Source organism: Carassius carassius, chromosome 38 (assembly GCF_963082965.1).
Source record: "Carassius carassius chromosome 38, fCarCar2.1, whole genome shotgun sequence".
NCBI classification, from domain to species: domain Eukaryota; kingdom Metazoa; phylum Chordata; class Actinopteri; order Cypriniformes; family Cyprinidae; genus Carassius; species Carassius carassius.
The window spans coordinates 18,408,343-18,435,105 of record NC_081792.1 but is presented as its reverse complement, the minus strand read 5'-3'; the positions used below and the strand labels follow the sequence as shown (position 1 = coordinate 18,435,105).

Below are 26,763 nucleotides of genomic sequence, written 5' to 3'. Positions count from 1 at the left end.
ATTCCATGTTGCAGATGCAACTGAAGTGTCCAAACAACTCTAAAAATAAAAGGAAAACATTTTTGCATGGTAAAGGCATGATTCATATATTAATTATACATAATCACAGGCTTTGTTCATTTGTTAAATGTGAAATGAGAGCGTAATTTTGGTGTTGAGGTCTTCAGGTTAGCCCAGAGGCCCACATTTGTAATTAGTGTTGAATGGTAGGAGGAGCGTGATGATCTGTTTTGTGTTTTTATGCTTCTCAGATGTACATCATCATGTAATTCTCTCCGCTTACTGGATTGTAAATTGGTGGTCTGGTCCACTTCAGGCTCGGCTGGTCCTTGTCATATGTTGTAAGAAGCTTGAATCATCCCTCCACCCCCTTCTGTTGCTTGAGTCTGTTGGGTAATTTCCAAAAGAGTGTGAGATCAAGACTATCCCTTATAAATTAAGTTGCCAGTCCAGACCTGGTCTGTCTAGACCTTATGACGTGTGTAGGTTCCCGGCAGACCATTTTAAAACCAAATTATATCTAAGATTATTGTTTAATCAACTGTAGTAAATTTTTTGTAAAAACATACTTGAAATTATCTTTCATTTCTTTTGTCAGGTCATGTTGGAGTGACCCATTTTTGGGCACTGTATTATTTCCTGCTGCCATTAAAGAGAAAGAGAGTTTAATCTCATTGTTTAATCCTTCCTCTGAATTGTTTCGGCAAAGCCTTGACAGAAAGCTTAAAGAGGCCAAAACTTTAATATCTATGGATGCATTGCTGACATGTACTGTTTTATGGGCTTCTTGAAAACAGATTTGGCATCAATTAAGATGTACTTGAAAATAAACTTATCCCTTCAATTTCTTAGCCTTGTAGCATCCTCATCATTTCGTACAGGAGCAAATGATAAGGACGTCTTTGCAATGTCTAGGCGAACATATAGTTAAATGGATGCAAACAAGAAAAGAATAATCACGATTCATTATGCAAATTTAATTTGGACCATACAGATGACTGATTGTCTTTTGTCAAACATACTTCTGGGCCCCGTTTACTGATAAAACACAAAGCCTCCCCAATCATTTTCATATAATTTAATCCTAATCCCTGTGATCTACATAGACACAAATCACGCCACAGGACCAAGTCTGAGGGAATTACAGTAGGACGACAAGAAAAGACCTCAAATGGCAGCATTAGCCTCTCTAGTACTCTTTAGAGTTTTGTGAGTGGACTTTCTCTACTGTCTACTGATTGTTATAAAACCTGACCAGCTGGTTGGTGCATGTGCATTTTCTGTCATTTGTTCCACATTTTTCATTGACTCTGTTATTTAGACTGTGGTAAGTCAAGATGATTTCCTTTTTCTCTCACCCTTTCTCTCTCAAGTCTGTGTTGTTTTTCTTTATTCATCCAGCCAGCCCACATTTTCATAAAGAGAGGGATTTTTGTTGAATAGGTGGGAGATTCAACACATTCTGTGAGTCATCAGGCTCTGCTAAAAAAAAAAAAAAAAAAACCCACCACAAGGACAAAACCGGATTCATCTAGTAGTGTATTGTAGGAGAAAGTACCCAGTAAGTTTTTGAATGGTGTTAGCTGATGCAATTGTAAACATCATTAATTTCACAAGCAAAACAAAAAGGACAAATAATACATTTTATTTATTATAATAGGAAGGTATTAAAAAATAAGATCCCAACAGGGCTTTTAATTTGAAGTCTGAACTGTGAAAGTCAGTTGAACAGCTTGACAAGGTTGTCAAATAATATAATAGCACCATTATTTGTCAGACAGTTGAAGCATGTAAAGGTGTGGTCTCCTGTTAATGCGTGCTTCAAGACACAAAACACAAAAGATTTAAAAGAAAATATTCTTGTTTTCCAGAACTCCTCTGATAATCCACAGATAAATTGTTAGACAGGTGTGAAGGTGTGCATCGCACGGAAGATGGAAGAAACAGGACATAAACCTTACAGATGACGGACCTTTGATGGATATATGATCTTTGGTTTTGCAGGACATGACCTTGCTGACTCAGCGCACTGACTAATGCTGATAGATAACACTTATCTAAAGCTGTAATCCGCAGTGATTATTCAAAACTTTCACAAATTTAGCCACAGGCACCCGGCTACCGAATATTCAGAGTCATTATACAGTAAAACCGTGATTCCTGTTAATCACGGAACTTATGTATACAAGGTAAGAACCTTCCTGTTACTGATGAAAGTTTTGGTCTCAAAAAGTTTTGCTTGACAAAGGCTTGAAGAGTTTCATTTATGCTACTGAAATAGAAAAATGCTGTTTTAATCTGAAAGCTGTAATATTGGTTTATCCAGCTATGTGTGTCATTTACATGCTTTGCAAATGATCAGCAATTCTCAAAGCTTCTCATTTGAAAAGCAGAAGTGCTGGCCAAACAGACATTCAGCACAATATCCCCTTGGGGGTGCAATTTACTGTGAAATATGACTGGCAGTCTGTGTCATGCAGAGAATGATGGGATGTGGGTTTATGGTACTCCTCTAGTTGAGCTGGAGCTGGATAATCTGCTTTCTCCATTAAATGATGCCAACAGGCAGCTGGATGAGCTTTTATAAGTGAACAGGAAGAGTCTGTCAGTTGCAGGATGCGGGAGCACATTATAGCAACACTGTACAACTGTACAATCTAGTATTTTTGGATAAAAATGTATTTTTTGTTGACAGGAACAGTATTTAGAGGTCAGGAAATCATTGAAAAAAAGAGGGGGTAATGCTTTTGAAAAAATTATGTAAAAAGACTCGTGCCACACACGTGATGAGGGAAGTGTGCCAACTGCTAGGCATCCAAAGCTATTAGCGATTGCATGAAAATAACAATTTTACAATTATAGCTTTTTGTACTGAAATGATTAACAATTGCACATTAATGGGAATGGAGCATCCTTTCTTTGTCCTCTCTGTCTCTCTCCTTTTGTGTTTGGTTGATTAGAGGGTGGGGCAAGAAAGTTGGGAGGGGTCATCATTAGATGGCAGCACCAATAGCAGCCACTAAAACATAATTGACTTAAATAGCAGTGCCTACCCTTCCTCCACATCCACACAAAGCCCCTCGCTGTGATTGCATCCTTTTGTTAAACTCTCTTTTCTCTGTAGCGGCCTCATTGCCACGTGCCAAGTGTTTTCGTCACAGCAGATGTCTGACACAATCTGCTCTAATCTCTGCTGTGCTTCTTTGATGTCACTGGCCTGTAGTGAGTTTGGAATAGTTTGAAACCTGCTTTAAGTTGTCTACAGAACATTAGTTTGATTTTGATATAAAGGCTATTGATTGAGTTAATGACCTGAAAGAATAAAGAGTCTGTTTAATTAAAAGAGACAGACAGAGGACAAATCTCTACACACAGCAAGGACCAGGGCAAGAATAGTCAATAGCCAGGGTGTGAATTCGATATGGTCCTCGCTAATGAATTTAGAAACCCTTTGATAAGGGCCGGCATGAGGTCTAATCATCAAAGATGCCTAACAACACGCTGACTAATTAGACTGAAGATTCAGTAGATTTGGTCTCTGGTTATCTTTCCCAGAGGGCTTTAGCCAGTTTCTCCCCATCAGTATCTAAGGCTAGAGACCTGGGCTGTATTCAAGGGATAGTTCACCCAAAACTGCATCATTAACTCACCCTTATGTTCTTCCAAATCTGTATGAGTTTCTTACTCTGCTGAGCACAAAAGAAGATAATTTGAAGAATGCTGAACCAAACGGTTGATGTTAAGCATGGACGTTTAGTGAAAAAAAAAAAAAACTACATAGAAATCGTTCTATGGAAGTCAGTGGCTAACAGCAACATTTTAGTTAACAGCATTACCAGCAGAAAAAAAATAACTCATACAGGTTTGGAACAATTTGAGGGTGAATAAATTATGACAAAATTTTCATTTTTGGGTGAACTGTCCTTTCCATACTACTGTGTAACATATTACCATACTAACAAACATACTATTTCAGTGTATAAATTGTCTGTATGCATATAAATTTGGCAAAATGTGCAGTGTACAGCATGTGTACTGTATCCCACAATGCAATGCGAGTTGAGCTTCCATTTCTAGGGTGACAAGTTGAAACTACTGAAAATGGAAGAGAAGATGAAAATAATAAGAGAAAAATAATATACAAATAAAATATAATTTTTTTTAGTTATCTCATCAGACTACCCAAATGTCAAATATTTTTGGACAAATTGGATAAAAAGAGCAAATCAGATTTGTTAACTAGATGCAACACACTGAATTTAATATTATATTGAGGAAGCAATGTAGCATATTACTTTTTAAACATTTATTGTTGCTTAAAGTATATTATTTCAAATGCTACTTTTAAAAATTGCAGCAGTATGCAGCTAGTACTTCATTTGTAAAGTTATTTATTATTTTTAAATGCAATTGCTGCACTGAAGTGTAACCTCTCTCTCTGTAGATTTTCCTCTATTATGAGCCAGTCTTAACACCCCAAGTTTCAGGAGCAGTCAGTAGAAGACCAAGGAGGGTTTAAGATGTTACATGGACTTGAATGGAAAAGAGGGCATGTGTCTTTCATGTATTACGACTGGCCTACTTTGATAGTTCTTTAATTGCTCCAGGAAAATATGGCTTACTGTCGTTTGCCATTTATTAAAATTCTTCTACACTCTGGAGAGGTTTAGAGGTTCATCTCTTAACTGAAGAAAATTAAATGGAAAAGTGCATTAAGTCATGGCCATTTATATCTATATGATATGTGAACAGGGGGGTGATAATTGTTGTGTGTCATTGGGAGAATGCAGTTCTGGGAAATTGAGTTCTTTGGGGAATGAGGACATGTATACTCCGCAGGGAGGGAAGCCAGCACACACTTTGGGAGAGCGGAAGTAAAAAGAGAAAGAGAGAGAGAAGAGAGAAGAGTCAGTGCTATGTATAGAACTGGAACTACTGGAGCTTCATCCCATTGGGGTCAACCCCAGACAAACAGTCTCCCATGATGGCATCCTGTGGGGGATAGAATGGGTCAAGGGCTCAAGCTTTGTGCACATTGTATGATTTAAGGCACAATTTTGCTGTGTGAGACAAATTTCAGGGCTTTTGCAGTGTTGGGTTGGCGGTTCATAGTGGGTTGCCCCAGGGAGATGCAAAGTGATGCAGTTTTTAAGACTTGAATTTCTAATGTGCACATACGATTAATTTTAACAGGATTATGATTGATTGATTTCTTGATTTATTGTCTCTTTTTTTTCTTTCAGTTTTTATGATATGATTTATTTATTTATTTATATGTCCCCTTCAAGATGTCTTGCCCTCCACTGCAGTCCAGTGATGGTCACTGATAGTCAGTTTTATTAGCATGCAGTTATCACATGTCCTGAAGCCCATGTCCTTCTCTCTTACAAGCTCATCTCTCTCAGGCACTGAATGGTCTCTGCTCATCTGTCCTGATTTACCACAGCTCAACTGATAGGGCATGGGAAAAGAGCCCGCTCTCATGTCTTCAGAGCCATTAAAATCAGTGGATGGCTTCCTAACATGGACAAATTTCAAACTAAAGCCCCTTTCACACTGCCATTCCAGCAAATACACGGGTAAAGTGTCCCGGGAATTGTTCCCGGGTCGCTAGATGTTGCACTTTCACACTGCCAGTGATTACCCGGGATATGTGCGTGCTTTCACACACAACCCGTAAAGATCCCGTAACGACACGTGACATCAGGGCATGACGTGTAACGTACGAGTCGAAAACGTTAGGCACGTTATACTTTCACTGAAGCAAGCGAACGATCTCGGCGTCAGTGCGGAAAGTGAGGAACTAACTGATCTCTGCTTCATTAAAGTTTGCACATATTTTTTCGTCGCGAACGTTGATCTTACTTCAAAACAGCCGGTAAAAGAGTCGCGCGATAACGTGCGTCATCACTTCATCACGGCATTAGATCTGGCTTTTGTTCACACAGCGCTCGTCCCGGGTCGAACCCAGCAATCTTACTAGGTCCCCGACCTGGGTTCAGTGCCGGAATCAATCCCGGGACGTGGTTGCTTTCACACAGAAGCCGACCCAGCAATGTTCCGGCAATATGCCAGGTCCGACGTGCAGTGTGAAAGGGGCTATAATGGCACCACCTCCATGTTTTTCCAGCAAAATCACTCTCCTATCTAGATCAGTGTTTTAGTTTTTAATATTATTGTTTAGTGGATACGGCTTTTTGTTGTTGTTTTGGTATCCAAAACAACTATTTTAAGTTTGCCGTTTTAAAACTTTTAAAAAGATTTTTTCCCCTTTTGATATGCATCAGTTTTGATGGTAAAGAAATAATAAACCAATATTATTCAAATGCAATTGATATTTTTGGTGGGAATCCTTTTTCTCAGTACAATATTAGTATCATAAGTATCGGTATTTCCTATAACATCAATCTGCTCATTAAACTAGCTATACACTACCATTCAAAAGATTGAGGTAAGATTTTGTTTATTTAGATATTAATTATTTTATTCTGCAAGGATGCATTAAATTGAAAAGTGACTGGTGTCACTTAAAGACATGTATAATGTTACCAAAGATGTTTATTTCAAATAAATGCTTTTGTTTTGAATTTTCTATTCATTGGTGACCATGAGAGACTTCTTTTAAAAACATATTTCTGGTCAACCCCAAACATTTACATTTATTCATTTAGCTGACGCTTTTATCCAAAGCGACTTACAATTGCTCGCAATAGGTCGCACGCCTCTGGAGCAATTAGGGTTTAAGTGTCTTGCTCAGGGACACATTGGTGTCTCACAGTAGATTCGAACCCGGGTCTCTCACACCAAAGGCATGTGTCTTATCCACTGCGCCAACACCACCCCCAAACCTTTGATTATCAACCAAGTAAAAATAATAAACACTTTTTGTTTGAATCCCTCAATATGTTGAACTTCAACATTGTGTAGGCCTGAAGAAATAAAGATTTAGTCTTGCTTAAATTAATTGCGCTTTGTTTGTCAGGTTAAGACTGAGCAATTTTAACTGTTGATCTTTCAAACTTTGCCATGTTGCAATGTTGATCATGGCCATGTATAGCATGTTCTCTGCACTGCCTGGTTAATGACCATTGGACAATCCAAAAGGTCATTTGGTTGTCCTCTCTGGATTACGTGTGCTGTTAGTGACAGCATCTGGACACTGTCTGAACTTTATTGGTCATAATACTGTGAAAGCTTAAGACACCATAATCTCTCTTGCTCTTTTTTTATCTGCTCCAACTAGAGACACATGGTTAAGTTCCATGTTAAGTTCTACACACTTGTAGGCGAGCTGTGTGTCAACACTCTGCGGTACAGTTGGCCTGGTCACCTGCTGTGTGAGAAATAGGTCTTTCTTGTGTCCTTTTGTCCTGTTAAACCAGGTAAGACCAGATGGGAAGGAGAAAATTGAAGGAGCAGCAGCTTGGGGAACGTGCAATCTCCGCAGAAGCATGAAGATCTGGTACCAATAGACTTGATTTTATTTGAACAAAGAAGTTGTCATGGTATTTTCCCACCATTCTCTCTTGAGCAGAACACACTGATTTAGTTGTAAAGCAGAGTAATGCCATACACAGATGTGCTGTGTAAGTGAAGATTTTTTGTTTCCAGGGATAGCCAACCGTGTTCACATAAGCACCCCCCCCCAAAAAAAAAACAGTTTTTTGTTGTAGCCTCAGTAAATGTGCCATTTGCCACAGTTCTCTGAACAACAATTATACAAAATAAGAAAAATAGTTAGCGTACTCCCAGCAGATTGTTGGCTATTAGAACGGCTGTCATTGGCTTGTTCCTGCAAACATGACTGCTCTACAGTAGTTGGCCTGACAACACTTAACATTGCCAAATACTGTAGCATTAAACATAAGTAGAAGCGCGGAGAGGGCCTCGAAGTCTCGGGTGGTTTTGCTGGTTGGGTACAGTATGTGTGATTATAGGGAAATATAATGGCTCAGAGCACTTCAGTAATTACTCAGGCATACTGGCACATGTGCTGACTTTAAGGGATAATTTCTGTGGTTTTCGCGAAAACAAACAGGAAGGCTGCAGATAATCTTATCAATGTTTTTGTGATATTAGCTGTTTTGAAAAGATAAAAATTTAAGCCAACTTGATGCATAAAGATTAGTCTCACTAACATTAGCCTACTTTGGTCGTTCACTGAATGCAAAATATCCTATTCAGATGATGAACTCTTATTAAGGCAACTTTAGGTTTCTTGTTCAGAAAAGTTTCAAATAGCAAACCAAAACTCTGCATTATGCTCCCTCATATGGTTTTATATGATCTGATTGTTCAGACAGCCCAGTTAAGATAGTTTGGGCAACATTAAGGGGAATTGTTGGTATAAAATGCATTATATAACACTACTAAATAAGTTTTATATATATATGAAGAGTTCAGATGCAAAAGCCTCTAAGTGCCATCTGAAATTTTCAATTAAAATTAGGATTTTTATCAAGCTCCTATGCTTAGGTTGAGTCATTTTACTTTAATGGCAATGTGCAGGTCCTTTTCCAGGCTATTTAAGTGAAATAACTGAACATAAATATAGGAGCCTGATAAAAATCCTAATTTTAGATGAAAATTTCAGATGGCAGAGGCTTTTGCATCTGAACTCTTCATATATATATATATATATATATATATATATATATATATATATATATATATATATAGACAATGTTTTGTTAATGAAAGAAGTCTCTTACGCTCACCAAACTCTCTCTCTTTTTAAATATACTTTTTTTCCTATTTTATAATCTTAAAATGTGTAAATAAAATATGAGTATATCTCAATAAATATAATTTTTTTATACTGTACTGTACATTTTACTGTGATGCCTAAATTCACTTGTTGCTTTTAAAATGACTGATTTTACTTTTTACTGAAATTTATTTAAACTGAATATAATATAACACTAAATACACCACTAAATAAATGTTAATATTGGTCATTTATTGGTTTTCAGCCATAACATAAAAAAGTATCAAAATATATATCAGTACTGGACAGATTTTTAATATTGCTGCATTTATTAAATGTGTGTTGAAAGTTTCAGTAATTGTAACTCAAACCCCATATAAGCTAGATAAAATGCAATGCTTTTTCCAGTGTGATATTTGGCAGCACACATACACACAGAGATCTGATTGGGTGTTCTGGCACAAGAGGCCTGTATGAAATCAAAAATATGTATGTGTGTCCTCAGTACTTGTCTTTGTGTGCTTGCACGGGCACGTGAGGAACAATCAGAAGTATTCAGGGCGAGAGAGTAGATGATGATGAAAAGTGTGCAGTCAGTGTAATGAAGTCCCATATCCCAGTCCTCTATGTCTCTCGGGAGATCGCTTTCTTTAATATGATTGTTAGCCTTCTAGAAATGCTCAGTCAGACACTGTCTCATGGCCAGCTACAGTGCACCTGACCTCAGCCCTTTCCCTTTATTAAAAAATGTTGCCATGGTTTTTTTCTCTCTGGAAGAATCATGCTATTACGGGAGGGAACCAAGTGTGGGAAAATTACAAGTGCTCTGTTTCTGTGTGAATATGTTTAAAAAAAGAAATCTGGCTGAAAGGTTATATTTTTAAGTACGACCCTTTGGATGTACAGTTCACCTATTCATTTTCTTTTTTGAATCTGGATTGGAGGGGAAAAAACAGCTGCTCTTACGCACCAGGAAGGGATCTTCAGGAGAAAGAAAGGAGAGGGGGAAATGATTGTCTGAGGGCCACAGGTGGTTTCAAGTTTCACCGTCTTTACCCTGGAGCTTTTGATTCTTTGCGCTCCCTTTCTCACTCACTCACTCACTCACTCACTCACCCACTCACTCACTCACTCACTCACTCACTCACTCACCCTCTCTCTTTCTTTCTCTTCTCCAGCCACCCCCCTTCAGACCACACCACCACACTTCAGGAGCACAGTAACGGAGAAGGGAGGGAGGCAGTGAAGGAAGTGCATCGTGAGGACTTAACAGAGACGATTCCCAGCCACAAACACTCCCAGCAAGGTAGGATCACCTCTTTCTTTTGGGGAATCTCTAGCTGGGTGAGAAATAAGAAGGAGACGGTTGGTTTCCATTATCTCATTTCTCAGTTGTTAGCTCCAGGATAGATGTGAGGTAATCAGTAGGTGCTTGCGAGTTTGTGTGTGTGTTCAATATGTGATACAAGGTGTCTAGACGAAGAAGGTGGTTTGGATGCATTGTCTGAAGACCAGAAGAGGCTAGTCCAAATGTTTCTTGTTTTACAGAAAACAACATTTTGCAGATCTAGGGTAAATATGTAAGATATCAGTGTTTAGATCTGAAGTTTAAATGTGAACACCTAAAGGACTTCCTCTGATCTTCTAGAAGTGATTTAAATAATCCAACATATCAGTGTTGTTTTAGTATAACTTATACTAATGAAGTTTTTATCAATATTTTAAATTACCTTTTGTTTGTATATTTTCAGTTTTCATATTACTTAAACCTTTTGTCATTTTGTGTGTTTTAATAACATTTAAGAAAAAGTTCAATTATTTATATATATATATATATATATATATATATATATATATATATATATATATATATATATATATATATATATATATATATATAAAATGTATTTATTTATAGTTATATTTATTTCAATAATCCCATTTTTAATAGATTCAGTGTTAGTTAACTACAATATCCCTGCAACATATGCAGAGGTAAATGAACTGAATAAGTTATGATTCATCAGGTTAGCTTAAAAGCAGCAAAAACAGATGACATACAGTGAAGATACATGCACAGATGCTAAGACAGATGTTTTCTGATGTCATCCAGATGCCCAGGTGTGTGGAACGCAACAAATAATATGCCCTCATTACCTGAAAACAAGCGAAAACTGTTAATTATAGAAGCGAATCATTCCTGAATGGTGTTTCACCAACGCCAGCTGCTTGATTTACTCTTTTCTGGTGAACCGAGCACCTTCTTTGTGACTGTGGTACATTCCAAATTCTGGAAAACAAACTGATTTGCAGAAGGGTTGATGCTGCTGTAGGCTTTTGATATGCATCCTGCATTTTGGGTTTAAACCTCTGATTAGAATAAGCCACAAGGCAGCTTAAAAATGTAAATGGGAGACCATAAACTACTGGACTTAATTTAAGACTTGCTAATTGATATGCTATATTTGGATTTCGGTGGAAATGCAAAGATGCTAATTTGTGATGGGGAGGCTGCCATCATCTGCAGAAAAGACTGCATAAATTAAACAGTGAAAAATGTGCTAAAAGTTATGAAACACCCTATTTAACCCACTTGCAGTGCAGTTTGGGTTATAAAGCCTAATTTTTGCATCCACAACAGCATAAATTTGAAAGATCCACCCTTGCTGTAATTCCATGTTAATATCTGATCTTTTTAGCATTGTTGCTATGGCAGAAGTCAGCTGGCAGAAGTTGTTTTGGCAGTGGCGGTTGTCAGATATCTTAGCATATCTAAGTGGATGAGAACAGCTGTTTAATAACCATATGAATCTCATGAAAAGAAACATTTTGTGCAAATTTAATTCAAATATACAGTGGGTATATTATTATTATTATTTTCTTTATTTTGAGGTGATATGTGACCCAGACATTTTTAAATGAAATTCACACAGTTATTTAACAACTATTCTTTACTGTTCTTAAACATGAAGGAGCAGTATGTTGATAAAAAAATACTTACTTGAAATAATTACTTTTTTCAAGCCATGGTAATATAAAAAAGAACATTTTTGATTTTATACTGTTTAAATACCATAGATCAGGGGAAAAAAAACATGCAGTACCATAGTATTTATAAACGTAACCAAGTATTACCATTGAATGGCTACAGTAGTTTGCAACTACCACGGTATTTGCTTGCAAAGTTTGTGAGTCATAAAAACTCCAGAAGCAGATCCTTAAAAAAAGCCGGAACTAAATAACAAGGCAAAAAGTCTGTTGTTCAACAAAGAACACGGTCTTAAATAAAGGGCCGGCGCTGTGAGATGAAATGGCAGTTTGTATTGTCTGTTCTTGATTTATTGTGCAAGGCCATCTGGGGTCCTAATTAGCCACATCATTATTAGAAATAGCCAGTTTCCATAGGTGTATCCCCTCACATCCAGCACACACACAGGGTAAATTAGAGCTTTCAGTATCTGTGCGCTGTCTGCACAAGTCACTTCCTTTCACCTCTGTCTCTGAAGCATCATCTAGATGGCTAATATGAAAGAGAGAGAGCAGAAGATGAGGTGAGGTGCAGGACGTCATGTCAGACAGGGATTCGGGACAGTGGGTTGAGTTGTGGTGCTTTAGTGATATTGGTCCTGCTCTTTGAGTGGTCCCACACTCGTTTGCATAGAGATATTTTTGGCGGCTGTCCAGCGGGGGAGCTGTTATGATCATAATGCTACACAAAATGTTGCTGTAAATTAATACTAGTTCATAGTATACTATCCCTCATTTGTTAAAGGTTATTTTAAATTGTAATAATATTTCACAATGTTGCTGTCTTTAAGTTATCTTTATTTTTATAGTGCTGTATACAAAATAGAGATTGTTAGATTGTTTCTAACATATATATATATATACACACACAAGACATTCAATAATAGTTTCTTCTTAATAGTCTTGTTGTCATATATTACAGTTTTACTGTTTATAGTAACTCATATTAATTTATTTACATAACATTTTATGGCATTTACCATTAAAATTATGATTTTTTTTTTTTTACAGGATCTGAATATGCATACTTCTCTGTTAGAGTAGACAACATTATGTGAACAGAGTAATATGTCTGAATTCACAGCATTCATAAAAACAGTAGGCAGAAAATATTCAGATGACAAATACAACTGTACTGCTTTCTCAAAAGTCAGATTTGAGTGTGTCTGGCCACTTTGGGATGTGTGATAACCCAGTGATTTGGAGCTGATATGTCCTCTGATCTGTAATCAGCTCTTTAATTACTCTTAAAGAGATTATAGTAAAGTTGAGTGTAGAAACTGGTCCAGAAAACAAAGATGACATTTGTGTTGCTTGTAGAGACCTGTTAATCACACCCCTAGTATTTCGCCACAGGCAAGAAGAGGAACGGGACAGAGTTAAATACCTCTCTGATGAGACGTCAGGCACATAGAATAGAATGCACTTTTGTCTAAACACGGCTGGATGTCATCAGGAGAAATGTGTTGAAATCTTTTTTCAACTTGTACATGTTACTCATACAAGCCACTAATACACACAAACAAACATATGCTTTCCAAAACAAACCCACACCCAGAGATTGAACCTCATCCATCTGGACATGACTGTTTGTAATCGTTTTCCAGTCCATGAAGAAATCCTTTTAATCATTTCCTGTGAACTGCTACTAACCTGACCTGGTCACTGTAAAGCATTCTGGATTAAAAGTTACAGAACTCATTATTTATTTTCATTTTTCTCACCACATGTTGTTTCTGAATTGTTGCCAGGGAATGGTTTCCCTCATGAAATTAATGTGATCTCTATTTATCGAGAGAGACAGTGGAGTTATTATTGAAAGAGGGCCACAGGGAGTCAACGTTTAAGCATAACAAGGAAGTTTGTGTGCTTTCACAGAGGTTTTTTTTAATCAGTTTGAAGAAATATACTTAGAACTTGGTGTATTCATTATTTTATTTTATTTTTTTATCTGCCTGTTCTTCTCCAAACGTTTTGTCCTATGAAGAGTTGCTGGATGCTTAAACCAATTTCAGCATTTCTGGCCAAACCAGGCAAATACCCTGACTATACAGTTTGTTAATTTTATTTAATTAAATGTTTTATTATCGATTTTTGTTTTATTTAATAAAATATATTTATTTTTCTTTATATAATACAAGTTATTTCATTTTAAATTAAAACATTTTTAGGCTTTTTTTTAACTTTGAGGTGAATTAATGCTGTAACATTATGTGAATTATTTAGTAAACAGCTTCAAGAGGTGCATCCTGGGGATGCATTTTAAACATTATTGAAGGAGTTTACATGCATTTTGGACACTTGCTAAAGGAAAAAAAATGTTTTCAAGATAATAATATGAGCAAAAGTCAGAAAAGTGTATCCAAACTAAGGCTAATTTTTTAACTAGGTGAAGTAGAAAACTTTAGTGTTGGTGAGTAACATTTCGTTCTCTCATGCTCCTTTAATATCTAGATGCTTATCAGAATTTTAATGCAAGCTCACATCTCACTAGGGATTCCAAAATTAGTGCCACTGTTGATAAGATAAAAGGTTTAGTGCTCTTTGCCCATTGGGTTAGTCCACTCAGTGCAAGTAGCATACAAATAACTTAAATTCCGCTTGTTCATGGAACCTGCCAGTACCCGTTCCTTTTTATCATTTTACCTGTTCTGCTTAGGCTAGGGATAATGGGACTTTCTGTGGACCATTTCATCCTTCCATCCTATCAAAGTGCGGTCCAATAAACTCTCTGATGGCTAATGAGAAAACAAACTTATCACAAATGGCATTAGGTTGTTTTTGGTTTCCTATCATCGACAACAGTAACTGAGAAAGAACAGGTGTCCTTTAAAGTTTTGTACCCTACACTTTGAGAAGAGAAGCTTGTGGTTGTGTCGGTTTACAGATTAGTGGTAAATTACAAGTTAATGGTCTTGAATGAAAACAAAGGACTGTGGTGCTGGAATGTTTTAATTGGCCTAAGAAGGGGGAGATTTGTGGGTCTTAAGAGACGTTAGACCCCAGGCAATGAATCAAGCTGCTGTGTGATCGGACAAATAGTGATAAATAACATTCCCCAGCAGGCCTCGCCCGAGCATGCGTGTGCCTCAGATTATCTCCTGTGTTGAAAGGACTCAACGTGTGAATATGTGTGTCTGTGTCTGTGACTGGCCATCTGTGTTGAATCGCTGTTGATAAAGTCACTGAGAGCCGAGAACCATGCCAGGTTGAAGTCCGACCTTGGCTAGTGCCAAAGGTGAAAGCACTCTACACTCTTCATTTTGAGACATCACAGACATAAATGGACTGGAATTCCAGATCACATAATTTCTGAGAAAACCTCCCCCTGCTGTACTCAAATATTTGCCTCTTGTTGGACTCTAGATAAAACAATCCTTCAGGCTTTTATTTGTACACTAGATCCATGTCAAGTCCATTGTATTTGATCCTGTCTAGCTACTGTTCTTCCAAATGAACAGATTGTATGTTTACTGTGTGTGTGGTCATTTGCATGTGGTTATGCTTATGTAACCAGAGCAAACAAAGTGTCCTCATACTGTTGCTCTGTCCCTCTGTTGGTTTCCCTCGCACCCCTTATCCACACACACATACCGTCTTTTTCTGAAATAAATGTGTGTGTTTGTGCAAGGCTAGAGAGCTGGCACTAACTCCATGGTGACGAAGAAAGCATAAATAAGCCACCTGTTTAAAAGCTTTGTAGAGCTGGTGACTGAGCATACACTTAAAAGCCAGATTGAATGTACTCTCATATGTATGTTTTTACAGAAAATGACAGTTAATATTGTTATGTTAATATTATATTATAGATAATTCTGCTATTATTTACCATGGCCTGAAATTTGTTTTGGAAAACGGGGGGAATTCCCCCTTTAGGTGGTTCTTATGGGGGATAATTTTTTAATTTGAGGGGGAAGTTAGGGTATTTTTGTTAGACATATTGTTAGAAACTTTAATCATCCAACCTAAATGTTTCGTCACCCAGTGCTGTCAGGGTTCGGATAGAGGGATGAGACGAGGACTCAATGATGCAGAGAGAAGGGCTCTTTAATAGTAATAATAAAATAAACAAACAAAAACTACCCCGTAGGGGAAACAGACCAATCTGGACTGACAAGGCAAGGCAAGGCAATGCACGATAAGCAAATACAAATATTCGACGACGAACTAGCAACCAGACTGCAAACACAAGGACAATAAATAGGGAGCTAATGAGGAGGGTAACGAGGGAACACATGTTGGGAAAATTACATCAATAACCAGGTAACAAGATGGGTGGGGTCAAGACAATGACATGAGGAGAGTATCAGGGCTCTATCACAAAACCATGAATAACACTAGACTGAAGTGACAGTACCCTGACACTAGCCCTCCTCAAAACGAGGAACACCCAAAAACGAGACGGGAACAAGACAGCACAGGCATGGCTACACAAGCCCGGTACACAACAGAACACAAGACATGGAAATCAAAATACAGACAAAATAGGGGAGGGAGGGAGGGAAGGGAGCCCAGTAAAGCAACAGGAAAACCCAAGCGGTTATTAAAAGAGACCAGGGAGGGGCGGGAGGGCTGAGCCAAGGAGGCTCAGGCAGTCCAGGAGTCCCAGCAGTGGGCCAGGGTGGAGCCGGAGAGATGAGCCAGCGAGGATCTGGCCTAACAGAAACCCCAACAGACCACCAGGGCGGTGCCGGAGGGACAGACCAGCGAGGCTCAGGCCTAACAGGAACCCCGGCAGACCACCAGGGCGGAGCCGGAGGGATGGACCAGTGAGGATCCAGCCTAACAGGAACCCCGGCAGACCAGCAGGGTGGAACCAGACAGAGAGACCAGGAGGCCTCCAGCCAAACAGGGACCCCGACAGATAGGAAGGGCAAAACCGGCAAGGCACTCATCAAGGGCAGGGAGCTTAGACAGAGCCGGCATCAGGGCAAGGAGCTTGGGCGGTGCCGGCAGGGCAAGGAGCTTGGGCATGACTGGAATGGCCTCCAGGCCAGCAGTGGGCTCCTGAATGGCCTGCAGGCAATGTGGGACGGAGGAAGCCTTTCTCCTCCTCCTCCGTCTCCGAGACTGGGGCACTGTAATGTCGTCGGCCACTACTGGGGCGCTGCAGCCTCATCAGGCACCTCTGGGGGCGCTGCAGCCTCATCAGGCTCCTCCTGGCTTTGGCGGTGCAGAGCCATTCCTCTTCTTTCCCCTCTTCTGTCTACAAGAGTGAGGTGTTGCAGTCTCTTCGGCCACCTATAGGGGTTCTGCAGTGTCACAAGTCTTCTCTGGGGGTACTGCAGCTCCTTCATCCACCTAAGGGGGAACTGCAGCTTTGATGGGCACCACAGGCAGCACTGCAGCCTCCTTAGCTGGGGAACGTGCCACGAACTCCACAAATTTCCCAAACGACAGGTGGTCCAGCCCCATCATTCTCCACCAGTTGAGAGGCTCATCAAGGGCGTAAGTGAAGAGGTCCTTCAGGGCTGCGTCATTAAACTCCAATCCCTCTGCAGTACCACTGAACTCCAGGGCAAAACCCTCACATTAGTCCCTTGATGATGGAGAGAGATCAAGGTTTTAAACTGGAACATGCGCTGATAGTGGGGGCTGGAGAGAGTGGAGGCTGGTGGAAGGTGCAAACCCTTCTTCCGCTGAGTCCTCATAGTGGCTAGTTCGTACTGTCAAATATTTGTCTGTGCACATCGTGTCTTGCCTTGCCTTGCCAGTCCAGATTTGTCTGTTTCCCCTACGGGGTAGTTTTTGTTTGTTTATTTTATTATTACTATTAAAGAGCCCTTCTCTCTGCATCACTGAGTCCTCGCCTCATCCCTCTACCCGAACCCTGACAAGTGCATTTGTGTTTTACAATTTATAATGTTGTTGATTCATATTTATGTTGTGAGGAAGATTCTTAAAAAGAACTTTGATTTCAAACTCTGAATTTAATTTATTTGAACTAAAAAAGACAAGTTAAACAGTCATTAAATAAGAATATTTAAATGATAAGCAATGGCACAAACAAATACAATAACAAAGATACAACTAAAATGAACTGTCCTTTAAGTTTTTCAGTAACAGTAATATTCAGGTACAGAAAAACCCAAGAAACTGAATCTATTTTACTGTAAAATAACACTGGTTAGTGTTCAATGTATAAATACAGATTAATTACTCTTTAAGAACTCGTGCACAGATCTGTTACACATAAGTTTTGTTTCTCAACTGTTTACATTGACTTAATAGCCTATATACATTTAGTATAAATCGACTTAAGAGGTTAAGTGAATGCTCCTTAAAATGGGATTTGGACATAACTTTGCATGTTTTTGGCCGTTTACACGCAATAAGGTGCAACACAACTTCATTCTGTAGTCGCATGCTCTTAAATGCGGCTATACAGTATGTGCATGGAATTTCATGTGAACTCACAGAAAGGGGTCCCACAAAGAGCACATGCTGAATTTAGTACTTGAATGTTTACAATTGTAAGACTCAAAAGCACATGCAATTGATACATTCCATCATCTGTACCTAGCGCCTGCCACGATTAAATATTGATGGGAATTTCATGCGTTACAAGTGTGGAAACTGCGGGAATCAGTAGAATTACATGCAATCCAAACAATCCCGCTCCGAAATTCAAGCCCTATTTACAGTGCTGGTTACCGTTTTCCATGTGATTTATAATGAATGGGAAGTAAAGTTTTCACCCTCTTAAACTTGTTTATGCTATAGCTTAATGAGCTATGGCCTGTGCAAAATATTCTGAGTGTTCTAAAGATTTGCGTGACAAACAGTTTCTTAACAAATTCTGTAACATTCTGTTGTACCTGAAAGTAGAGCCGTCTAGAAGGTACATGCAGAAATGCTTCTCTGCTGTATGAATACAAAGGTGTTTGCGCCAGAACTTCAGAGCACACTTTTCCCATGAGTCCATTTGTGTGCTACTAGTCTGGTGTATAATGATGTGTGAATGAGGTGGTAATGGAACCGGAAATGGATATGACCTTGCCTCATGTCACCACTTGATATATTACTGAGATTTCAAAGGGATTTGAATAAATCCTCAATATCTTACTGAGAAACTGTGAAACCCCATGGGCATACAGGTAGATCAAACCAGTAAATGGTTGTTTTTGCAAATTATTTGCACATCATTTAAAAAAGAAATAATTTATTCATTGTAGTGAGTCCATGTTTAATTTCTTTTTACAATAGATTCATTGGTTGATGTTGTTTATTATGCTTTTAAGACATACTTAAATCAGCTTTTTCTTCATAAGACAAGACTTCATTAAAATACAAAATCTGCATTTATACTCATCCTGTTGAGAGCCAGCTGGATTTTGGGATGTTCTGGCATGTTTTGCCTACCTCCCTTGTCTTAAACCTAAAATGTTTGTGAGAAGGCAGCCAGAGTGTCTGATAAGATGAACGGAGTGTCATTGAGGAATGTGCAATGATACGGCGTGGACACTGAGGGCCTTATATTCTATATATTAGCCTGTGCCTTCTGGAAAACAAGTAGCCACATTGCAAGCAGTAAAAGGACATGCATGGCCATCAGACGCCATGATGAGTTATGAGGACAGTCTTCATTAGAAGTTTGTTTTGGGAATGAAGAGCTGGGACAGATGCCTTTTACGTGAAAATTTTAACCACTGCTAGGGGAACAGAGACGGACTTGAAAGTGAAATTAATATTTTGTCATTATTTGCTCATTCTCATGATGATCCAAATCAAATGACTTTAGGCATATAACATATAAGACATGATGTTCATGATTCTCTTTTCCATATAATGAAAGTGAATAGTGACCAGGGGCTGCCAAGCCTAAAATGTAATTAAAAATACCATAAAGTAGTCTATAATACCCATGATGTTGAGTAAATAATGAATATACATTTTTTTCTGTGAATTTTTTCCTTTAACTAGGATTGAGTATGCAAGGAGTAGGGGAGTACAGAGAAACTTTGTAGAGCTGGTTCTCACTGTTTTGTACACTTCTGATAAACAAATAGAAGACTGATAAAATGGTAACATCCGCTAAAGTAGCGATCTGCATGGTTGTAAATAAACCATGACCTTGGAATAATTGAAAGGCCAGAATGCTTACTGGCAAAACTCCACACAGGCTCATTAGCTTATAAACGGTAGCAAGTAGGCTAATGGCTTGTAGTTATGTAGCGATCCTCATGAACATTACATCCTGTTCTGTACAAGTCAGCCCATTCTGCTCTAATAATTACAAATTGATTAAATAACCACTGTAGGATTATGAACATTGCAGGCCAGAAAATGTAAATACAACTCATTACAATAATTATTACGTGTGTGGCCAAACATTACTAATAATTCCTAGGGGGTGTCCACAAACTATTTTTCTTTCATTTCCACTGACCTTCTACTATGACTACAAAGAACTCACTGAAAAAGACTGTGCCGTTATAGAGGCTTAAAGCAATCAAGCAAATGAGACCCCTTTAAAATTTCAGTGAAAATCACTAAGAATGAATTGTGCTCGCTTATAGCACCCTTTACATAGGCTACACTTTGGCAATATAATCTAATATAATATAATAAGTTTACTCGCCAAATTGATATACTATTTTACACACACACACACACACACACACACACACACACACACACACACACACACACACACACACAGATAAAAATCATAAGTTCATAAGTATTAATAACATTGACAGCGTTCACTCAAACGGATTTGCTGAAATCAAAACAGAGACGATAATTAGATGAGCGCCAGCCAATAAGATTGGCTTTTGCGTATTAGTTCCGCCTACTACAAGAGAAACCAGCATATCTTCTACTTGTTCTGAAAAATTCTAAATGAACTATTTTATTATTTTGACAGGAAAATACAACAAAGAATATTGTTTACATTCAGCGCGTTGATTCAGTGTGGTATGTAAGACTCTCGCTCTCTCTCTTTGCATGTGTGAGAAACAGTGCTATCTGCAAAGTGACGGTGAATTGTTCACCTTCACACCTAGAGTTGAGATACGTCAATAATACAGGTTCACTGCGTATCCATTGAGATTAACTAAAATAGCACAGATCGCTTGATGGAGAGTGAAACTAGCGCTCAGTGTTCAGCGAGAATATATCTAACACACACATAGCGAGTAAAATCTAATAATTTTTTAGCCAATGGCTAAAGATAGACATTATTTCGTCACATATTGATTTACAGTGTAGAGGGTTGGTTTATTTGCATAATCTCTGTGTTATATTAGTAGCTAACTCAGTAAAGGAATTATAAAAATGATGTGCAAAGGAGCAAACATGGCCAAAAATTAATGCTGAATGCTATTTGGAATATAGTGCACATTTGGATTAATTTTAGGTACTAGACAGCTACTGGTCACAGTTTGCTTTCATTGTATAGCAAATTCTTTGTATGTTCCATATAAGAAAAAGTAATAGAGGCTTGGAACGACCATAGAGCAAATTGATATTGACAGAATTTTGAGGGCTGGATAAAATAAAGAAATTGTGTTAATCAAATGGTGTACATATATCTGAAAGTTTCACCAGGTAACCATCATTGCTGCTGTTTAGTGTAACATTTTCACCAGGCAAATAATGTTGTGCTTACTGTAAGTTAGTGCATTGTTAATTTTAGAAATCAGATGAAATGTAGTTTACTGTCGTTTAGTGCAGTGTTAATTGCATCAGGCAAATTGCGATGAGTTTATTGCAGTTTAGTGCAACGTTAATAAGTCCACCATCACCAAGTCAGTAGTGTTGTGTTTACCGTTGTTCAGTGCAATGTTAACTGCACCAACCATTGCTGAGTTTTGAAAATAAGATATTCTCAGTAACTTGAATATTTTCCTAGAAGGCATGTTTAAGCCTAAACAATGGCAATTACTAAATTTACATACTGTATGTGGCACTATTTCTGCACATTTAAAAAGTTTTGAATAGGACCCAAGTTTGGGCACTGAAATACTGCTGAAGTGGTGCAACTATACTAGGGCTGCATGATAAATCACATGCGATATTTAATGCACATCTTGTCAGTAAAGCCAGTTCTGTAATCAGTAAATCTACATCAAGCTGTGCAAAAACACAATCATATTTTGCGCAGCTTGTCAGTGAACAACGGCTCTGTTTAATTAATGCTGCTCAATGTGAAAGCGTGCAGGTGATGGAGATTTAGGCCATCCTGAAAAATATTTTGGTTTGCAGTAACAGTAATTTAAAAAAAAAAAGGGTCGGTAGGTCGGTCTATATTTTTTTTTTCAAGTTTCAATTAAAAAAAAAAGTAAATTTTTGTGATGGTGATGACGTAGGTATGAATTTAAACAAATTAGCATATCGTGACATCACTGACTGGGTCTTCATTACCCGTGCCTTCAGGTGCATCATTGCAAACCTCATTTTGATGCAGGCTATATAGACCACAAACAAATTTAAATCTTTGTCAAAAACATGTTTATTGCATGAATTTCAGGTGAGAAGAAAAAAAATGAGGTACTGTTTTACTTGCATCCACCGCTACGTGTCAATGCAAATAATCCTACAAATGAGAGACTGTTTACTTCGCTTTCTTGGGTTGTCACTTTTGTGAAAAAAAATCCTGTTTGATTTGAGTGACAAGTGTTCATTGAATCGATTGTAAAATCGATTTTGCATGTCTAAATAAGTTTTATACGGAAAAAAAACACAAAATATAGGTGAATCCACGGACAACAGGCAGGAGGAATGTAAAGATTCAATATATTGGTAAAGACCAATATTTCTGATGATTTATTGGCGTAAAGTTACGTGCACAATGACAAACAGGAGTGCAATATTTTCGAAAAACAATAAGCAGAATGGACTGCCATAATGCAAAACATTTACTGCAGGCTTCAACATGGCTGTGTTTCCGATTAAATTTCAACAACAACAACAAATCTTATAGGCGATTTTCTAGGGCTGTCAAAAAAAATAGTTTTTCGAATATTTGTCGAATTTAAAATAAAAATCCACATTACGAATTTTAGGTGTGCATTAAGGAAGCTGCCTTATGAGCCCCGGTTCACAGTCCGTGTTCCATTTCATCTTGCCACGCGCACAGCTGTGTCTACACAACTTTCAAAGGCGGACGAGCTTGACACGCAGTATCTGCTGTCTCATCTTTCTCCTCGTGTACGCGCACCGTCCGCGGTCTCAAAAAATGCCCGCACGCGGATGACGAAAAGGACATAATGCAGTGTGTGTGCGGACGGCCGAAGTATATTTAATCTTTATCAGTGGCGCACGAGATGCGATGACGATGTATGTGGCATTGCATTATAAGGTTATGTTAGCTAACATAACCTTATAATGCAATGCCACATACATCGAGACGCGAGTCCAATGGTGTCCCTCTAGAAAATGCGCGAAATATGCGTTCTGTGTGAACGGCTTGGTTTCAGTTTTGATGTAAAGGCTAGCCTATCCAGTTGAAGCCACTACAAAAAAAAAATAAATAAAAAAATAAATAAAAAATAAATAAATAAATAAATTAAAAAGAGAGAACATCAATGTGGAGAAGATCTTGTTTACATCAAAACTGAAGCCAAGCCGTTCACACAGAACGCATATTTCGCGCATTTTCTAGAGGGACACCATTGGACTCGCGTCTCGCACAAGAGAGCCTCATGTTTAGAAAGACAAGTAAAATTAATGTATTTTATTTAATTTTCTAAAAATATCTCGAGACTTTATGTTGGGTTTTTGTTCCCCATCCCACTGCATCTCATGTTTTTAAATGAAAAAATTTATTCTGTGTGACTTTTTCCGCCCTTTTTATTTATTTAACAATGCATGCATACATGACGCTGTTTTGTTTATAGTTCTTTAAGCAACTTAATTAATAATAATTGGTTCATAAACATTATTTTAAATATTATTTTGTTTTTTCACAGTCATGTAGACTATTCTAATTCTTTGAATAAACGTGCAGTAATATTCTTTAGGCCTCAGAAGAGAAGCAAAAAGCTTTTCTTCACCCTAACTGAAATTATGCATTTTAAATTCGAATACAATTCGAATTTTGATCATATTTAAGTAAAAAATTTGAATTTAGTTTTTCAGCTATTTTGACAGCCCTAGGCGATTCTAGCCCGAATCTGTATCTGTATGCATGAGACTGTCTGAATACCGGCAGAATTCACATTTCTGTTGTAAAAAGAGAAACATTGTGCAGACGTATTATTTGCTGTTATGCGTGTGTGTCCTGGCTCAAAAGAAAACTAAAGGGTGCCCAAGCTGCAGTTGCTCTGTGACGCCTGTTCAAAAAAAAGAAAACAAGAAAAAAAAAGAAAAAAAACCTGTATGCGCTCCGAGAGAAGGTCGTTAAAATCTATTTCCTATTTTCGTTTTCGAAACTTGTGTTGGTTGATTCGTGCTTGATTCGTGCAATAGATTTTCTAACATAAAGTGACAGTCTACACGGTCACGGTTTTAGACTAGACGGGAGAAGGGATGGGAAAAGATCTGGGCACAGTTTTTGGAACTTCGTGCCAAGTTAAAGCGGTGTCGAGCTGTTTTAATGAATTTTTTTAGATGTATTATGGTGCCCGAACCCGTAAGACTTTGAACAGAGACCGGGAAAATTTAGTTTACTGCAGCCGCAGCCATCATTACCAAGCGAGAACCGTTGACTCTGACAATGAATGAGAGAGTATGAGACGAAACGAACGCACAGGTCATAGTGTGACCGTCAACCAGTAGTGTAAACATAGATGACGTCTTTGGGTTTTTTTATTAAAGAAGATAGCCTTCATTTGAATGTAGGCCTAGGCAATTTATATATTCACAATACTTAATTAAATATAATTAATAGTATTTTATTGCTTTTGTATTAGTTGTTTGAAGAGTAAAAATAAATTGGTCGGTCTTAATGCAAATTTACAATCGGCAAGTCGGTCGGACTAAAAGCAAAAAAAAAAAAAAAAATCAGTCATTGCTAAATTGACAGGGTCGGTCGGGTTACGGCAAACAAGAATATTTTTAAGGATGGCCTTACCGCTGATTACAGAACTGACTATACTGACAAGATGCGCATTAATATCGCATACGATTTATTGTGCAGCCCTTAACTATACTTACCCAGCGATATCTTAACTTTAACATAAAATCTAGCAAATGTTAGCATTTCTAATCACCCGCTTCCTTCAACCTTTAGCAGACAGTCTGAGCATGAAGAGTTTGGACAGGATATGATTACGCTCCCACAAACCCCTGACAACGAATTGCTGGGAAGCCCTAGTACGACATAGTCCATCCAAACCTCTGATGGACTGCCCTACTTCACCATGTTATATAACATTCTGCAGCCCATTAGCACTGAATCAGTGGCCCTTATATTCACTTCTACCATTCCAATTGATAGTACAAAATAATCCAGGAGTAAGAACAGTTTTTGTTTTGTTAACTCATGGGGAATGAGTGACAGGGGGCCACTGAAAGGGTTAAAGGACAGACCACCACTCCAATCAGAGTTAATGATTAGAGTAGAAACAGAACTGCAGAAATGAGGCAGCATGCAGGGGCTGTGCTGTGGGGGGATTTGTAGAGAGAGGGAGTGAGAGCAAAGGGGAGAGAGAGAAAGCCACTGTGCTTAAATCCAGCTGGCTGCCTCCCTGGGAATGTAATCCATATGTGAGTACGAGTTTCTGCAGGAAAAAGAAAAGATATTACCCGCAAAGAAGCAATTGTTTCTGGTTTTCTTGTTTAAATTCCACTCATTCTGGCCCCTGGATCCTGGCTCTGGTTCAACAGCCAACACAAAAAGAGAGGTATAGTGTAGAGAAGGAGAAAGGGAGAGTTGTGGAAGTTGGAGAGGATAAAAACAAAGGCAAAAGGAACAGTAGAGAACAATATACCGATTAGGGACCTGAGAGAAGAATGAAAGAGGACACGCAGGAGGAAGGCATACTGAGGTAGGTCATCTAAAGTTTTGGTTTTATTTTCTAATTAATACTGGTTTAGGTGCAGAGGTAGTACTTTGTGCTAGGCTGTTTGGACTACGTCTGGATAGGAAGCAAGAGGAGACCATGTGTTTATGTAAGTGTGTGAATGCATGAAAAGTTGGGGGCGTGGGGCTTCTGCAGGATCCAGAAGCTTGGAATATCGGACCACAACAAAGATTTTACAATCTTACAGCATAAGGGTACATGGGATTTGCTTTAAAGTTCATGTGAAGTTTGAGCTTTACTTTCGAGACTTCCTTTACATTTCATTCATGCATAAACTTAAAGTAGCGTTATATTTGATTTGATTGGGTAACCAGTTGGATTCTGAACATGCCCCATACCAGTATAGTTTATTTGCTCAGTCTATTGTTTTTGTATGCTGGCTCAAGCATTTTATCAACTAAATAGGTTCTTTTTCTTTTACTGTAATGACCTGAGATTTATTTTTGTTGCATGGACACTCCCTTCAGCAGTCCCTGCTTGAAAATCCATTTTAAGCTTGTAGCTGTTTTGGAACTGGGTAATTGGTGTAAATTAGTCATTAGCTGGTCCAAATGGTCATTAGCTGATAGGTGTCTTGGTGTCTGGTCAATCACCCTGGACCAACGGATAATCAGCTTGGACCAGTTAGCACGCTTCAAAACACAACTACTGGCTTAAGATGTGTCTTCATCTTGAACCTGTGGGAAACTGCACACTTGCAATGAGTTTCTAGTGTATCATGCCAAGAAGGTTATCAGGTTTAAGAGCCACCTCCCATCCAGGACTCTTCACTTGTTTGTAAAACATTATCAATAATGGCTTACCTCTATGTTTTTTGAAGATATATCCTCAATAAAATGTCTGGCTGCAGGGATTATTGAACAAAGTGGGAATGGATATTTTCCTCATTGTTCCCAGATGCAAAATTTGTGTAAATGTGGAGTTTACTTGCTGACGTTAACAACAAGCTCCAAGTCCTAATTACACTTGGGAAAAACAGGGGAGGCCAGGGTGTTTTGACTGGAAGAATTTTCCTCACTTTTAAACACAGTAAGTTCAAAGCATGAACGTGCTGTTAGG

The 26,763-nt window shown here is 38.3% G+C and overlaps 1 protein-coding gene across 8 annotated transcripts in view; it reads left to right on the top strand.

Annotated features, from left to right (window-relative positions):
• The window catches only part of LOC132119461 (pleckstrin homology domain-containing family A member 6-like), a 108,969-nt gene that overhangs the window by 5,705 nt on the left and 76,501 nt on the right, over window positions 1-26,763 (top strand). For 2 of the 8 annotated variants that reach the window (XM_059529456.1, XM_059529455.1), the window contains exon 1: window positions 25,377-25,668. In XM_059529456.1, coding sequence (XP_059385439.1) covers window positions 25,634-25,668 — 35 coding nt within the window. In that variant the 5' untranslated portion in view covers window positions 25,377-25,633. Of the gene's footprint in view, window positions 1-9,885; window positions 10,014-25,373; window positions 25,669-26,763 lie in introns of those variants that run through there. The other 6 variants (XM_059529457.1, XM_059529459.1, XM_059529458.1 and 3 more) reach the window with 5 other exon arrangements.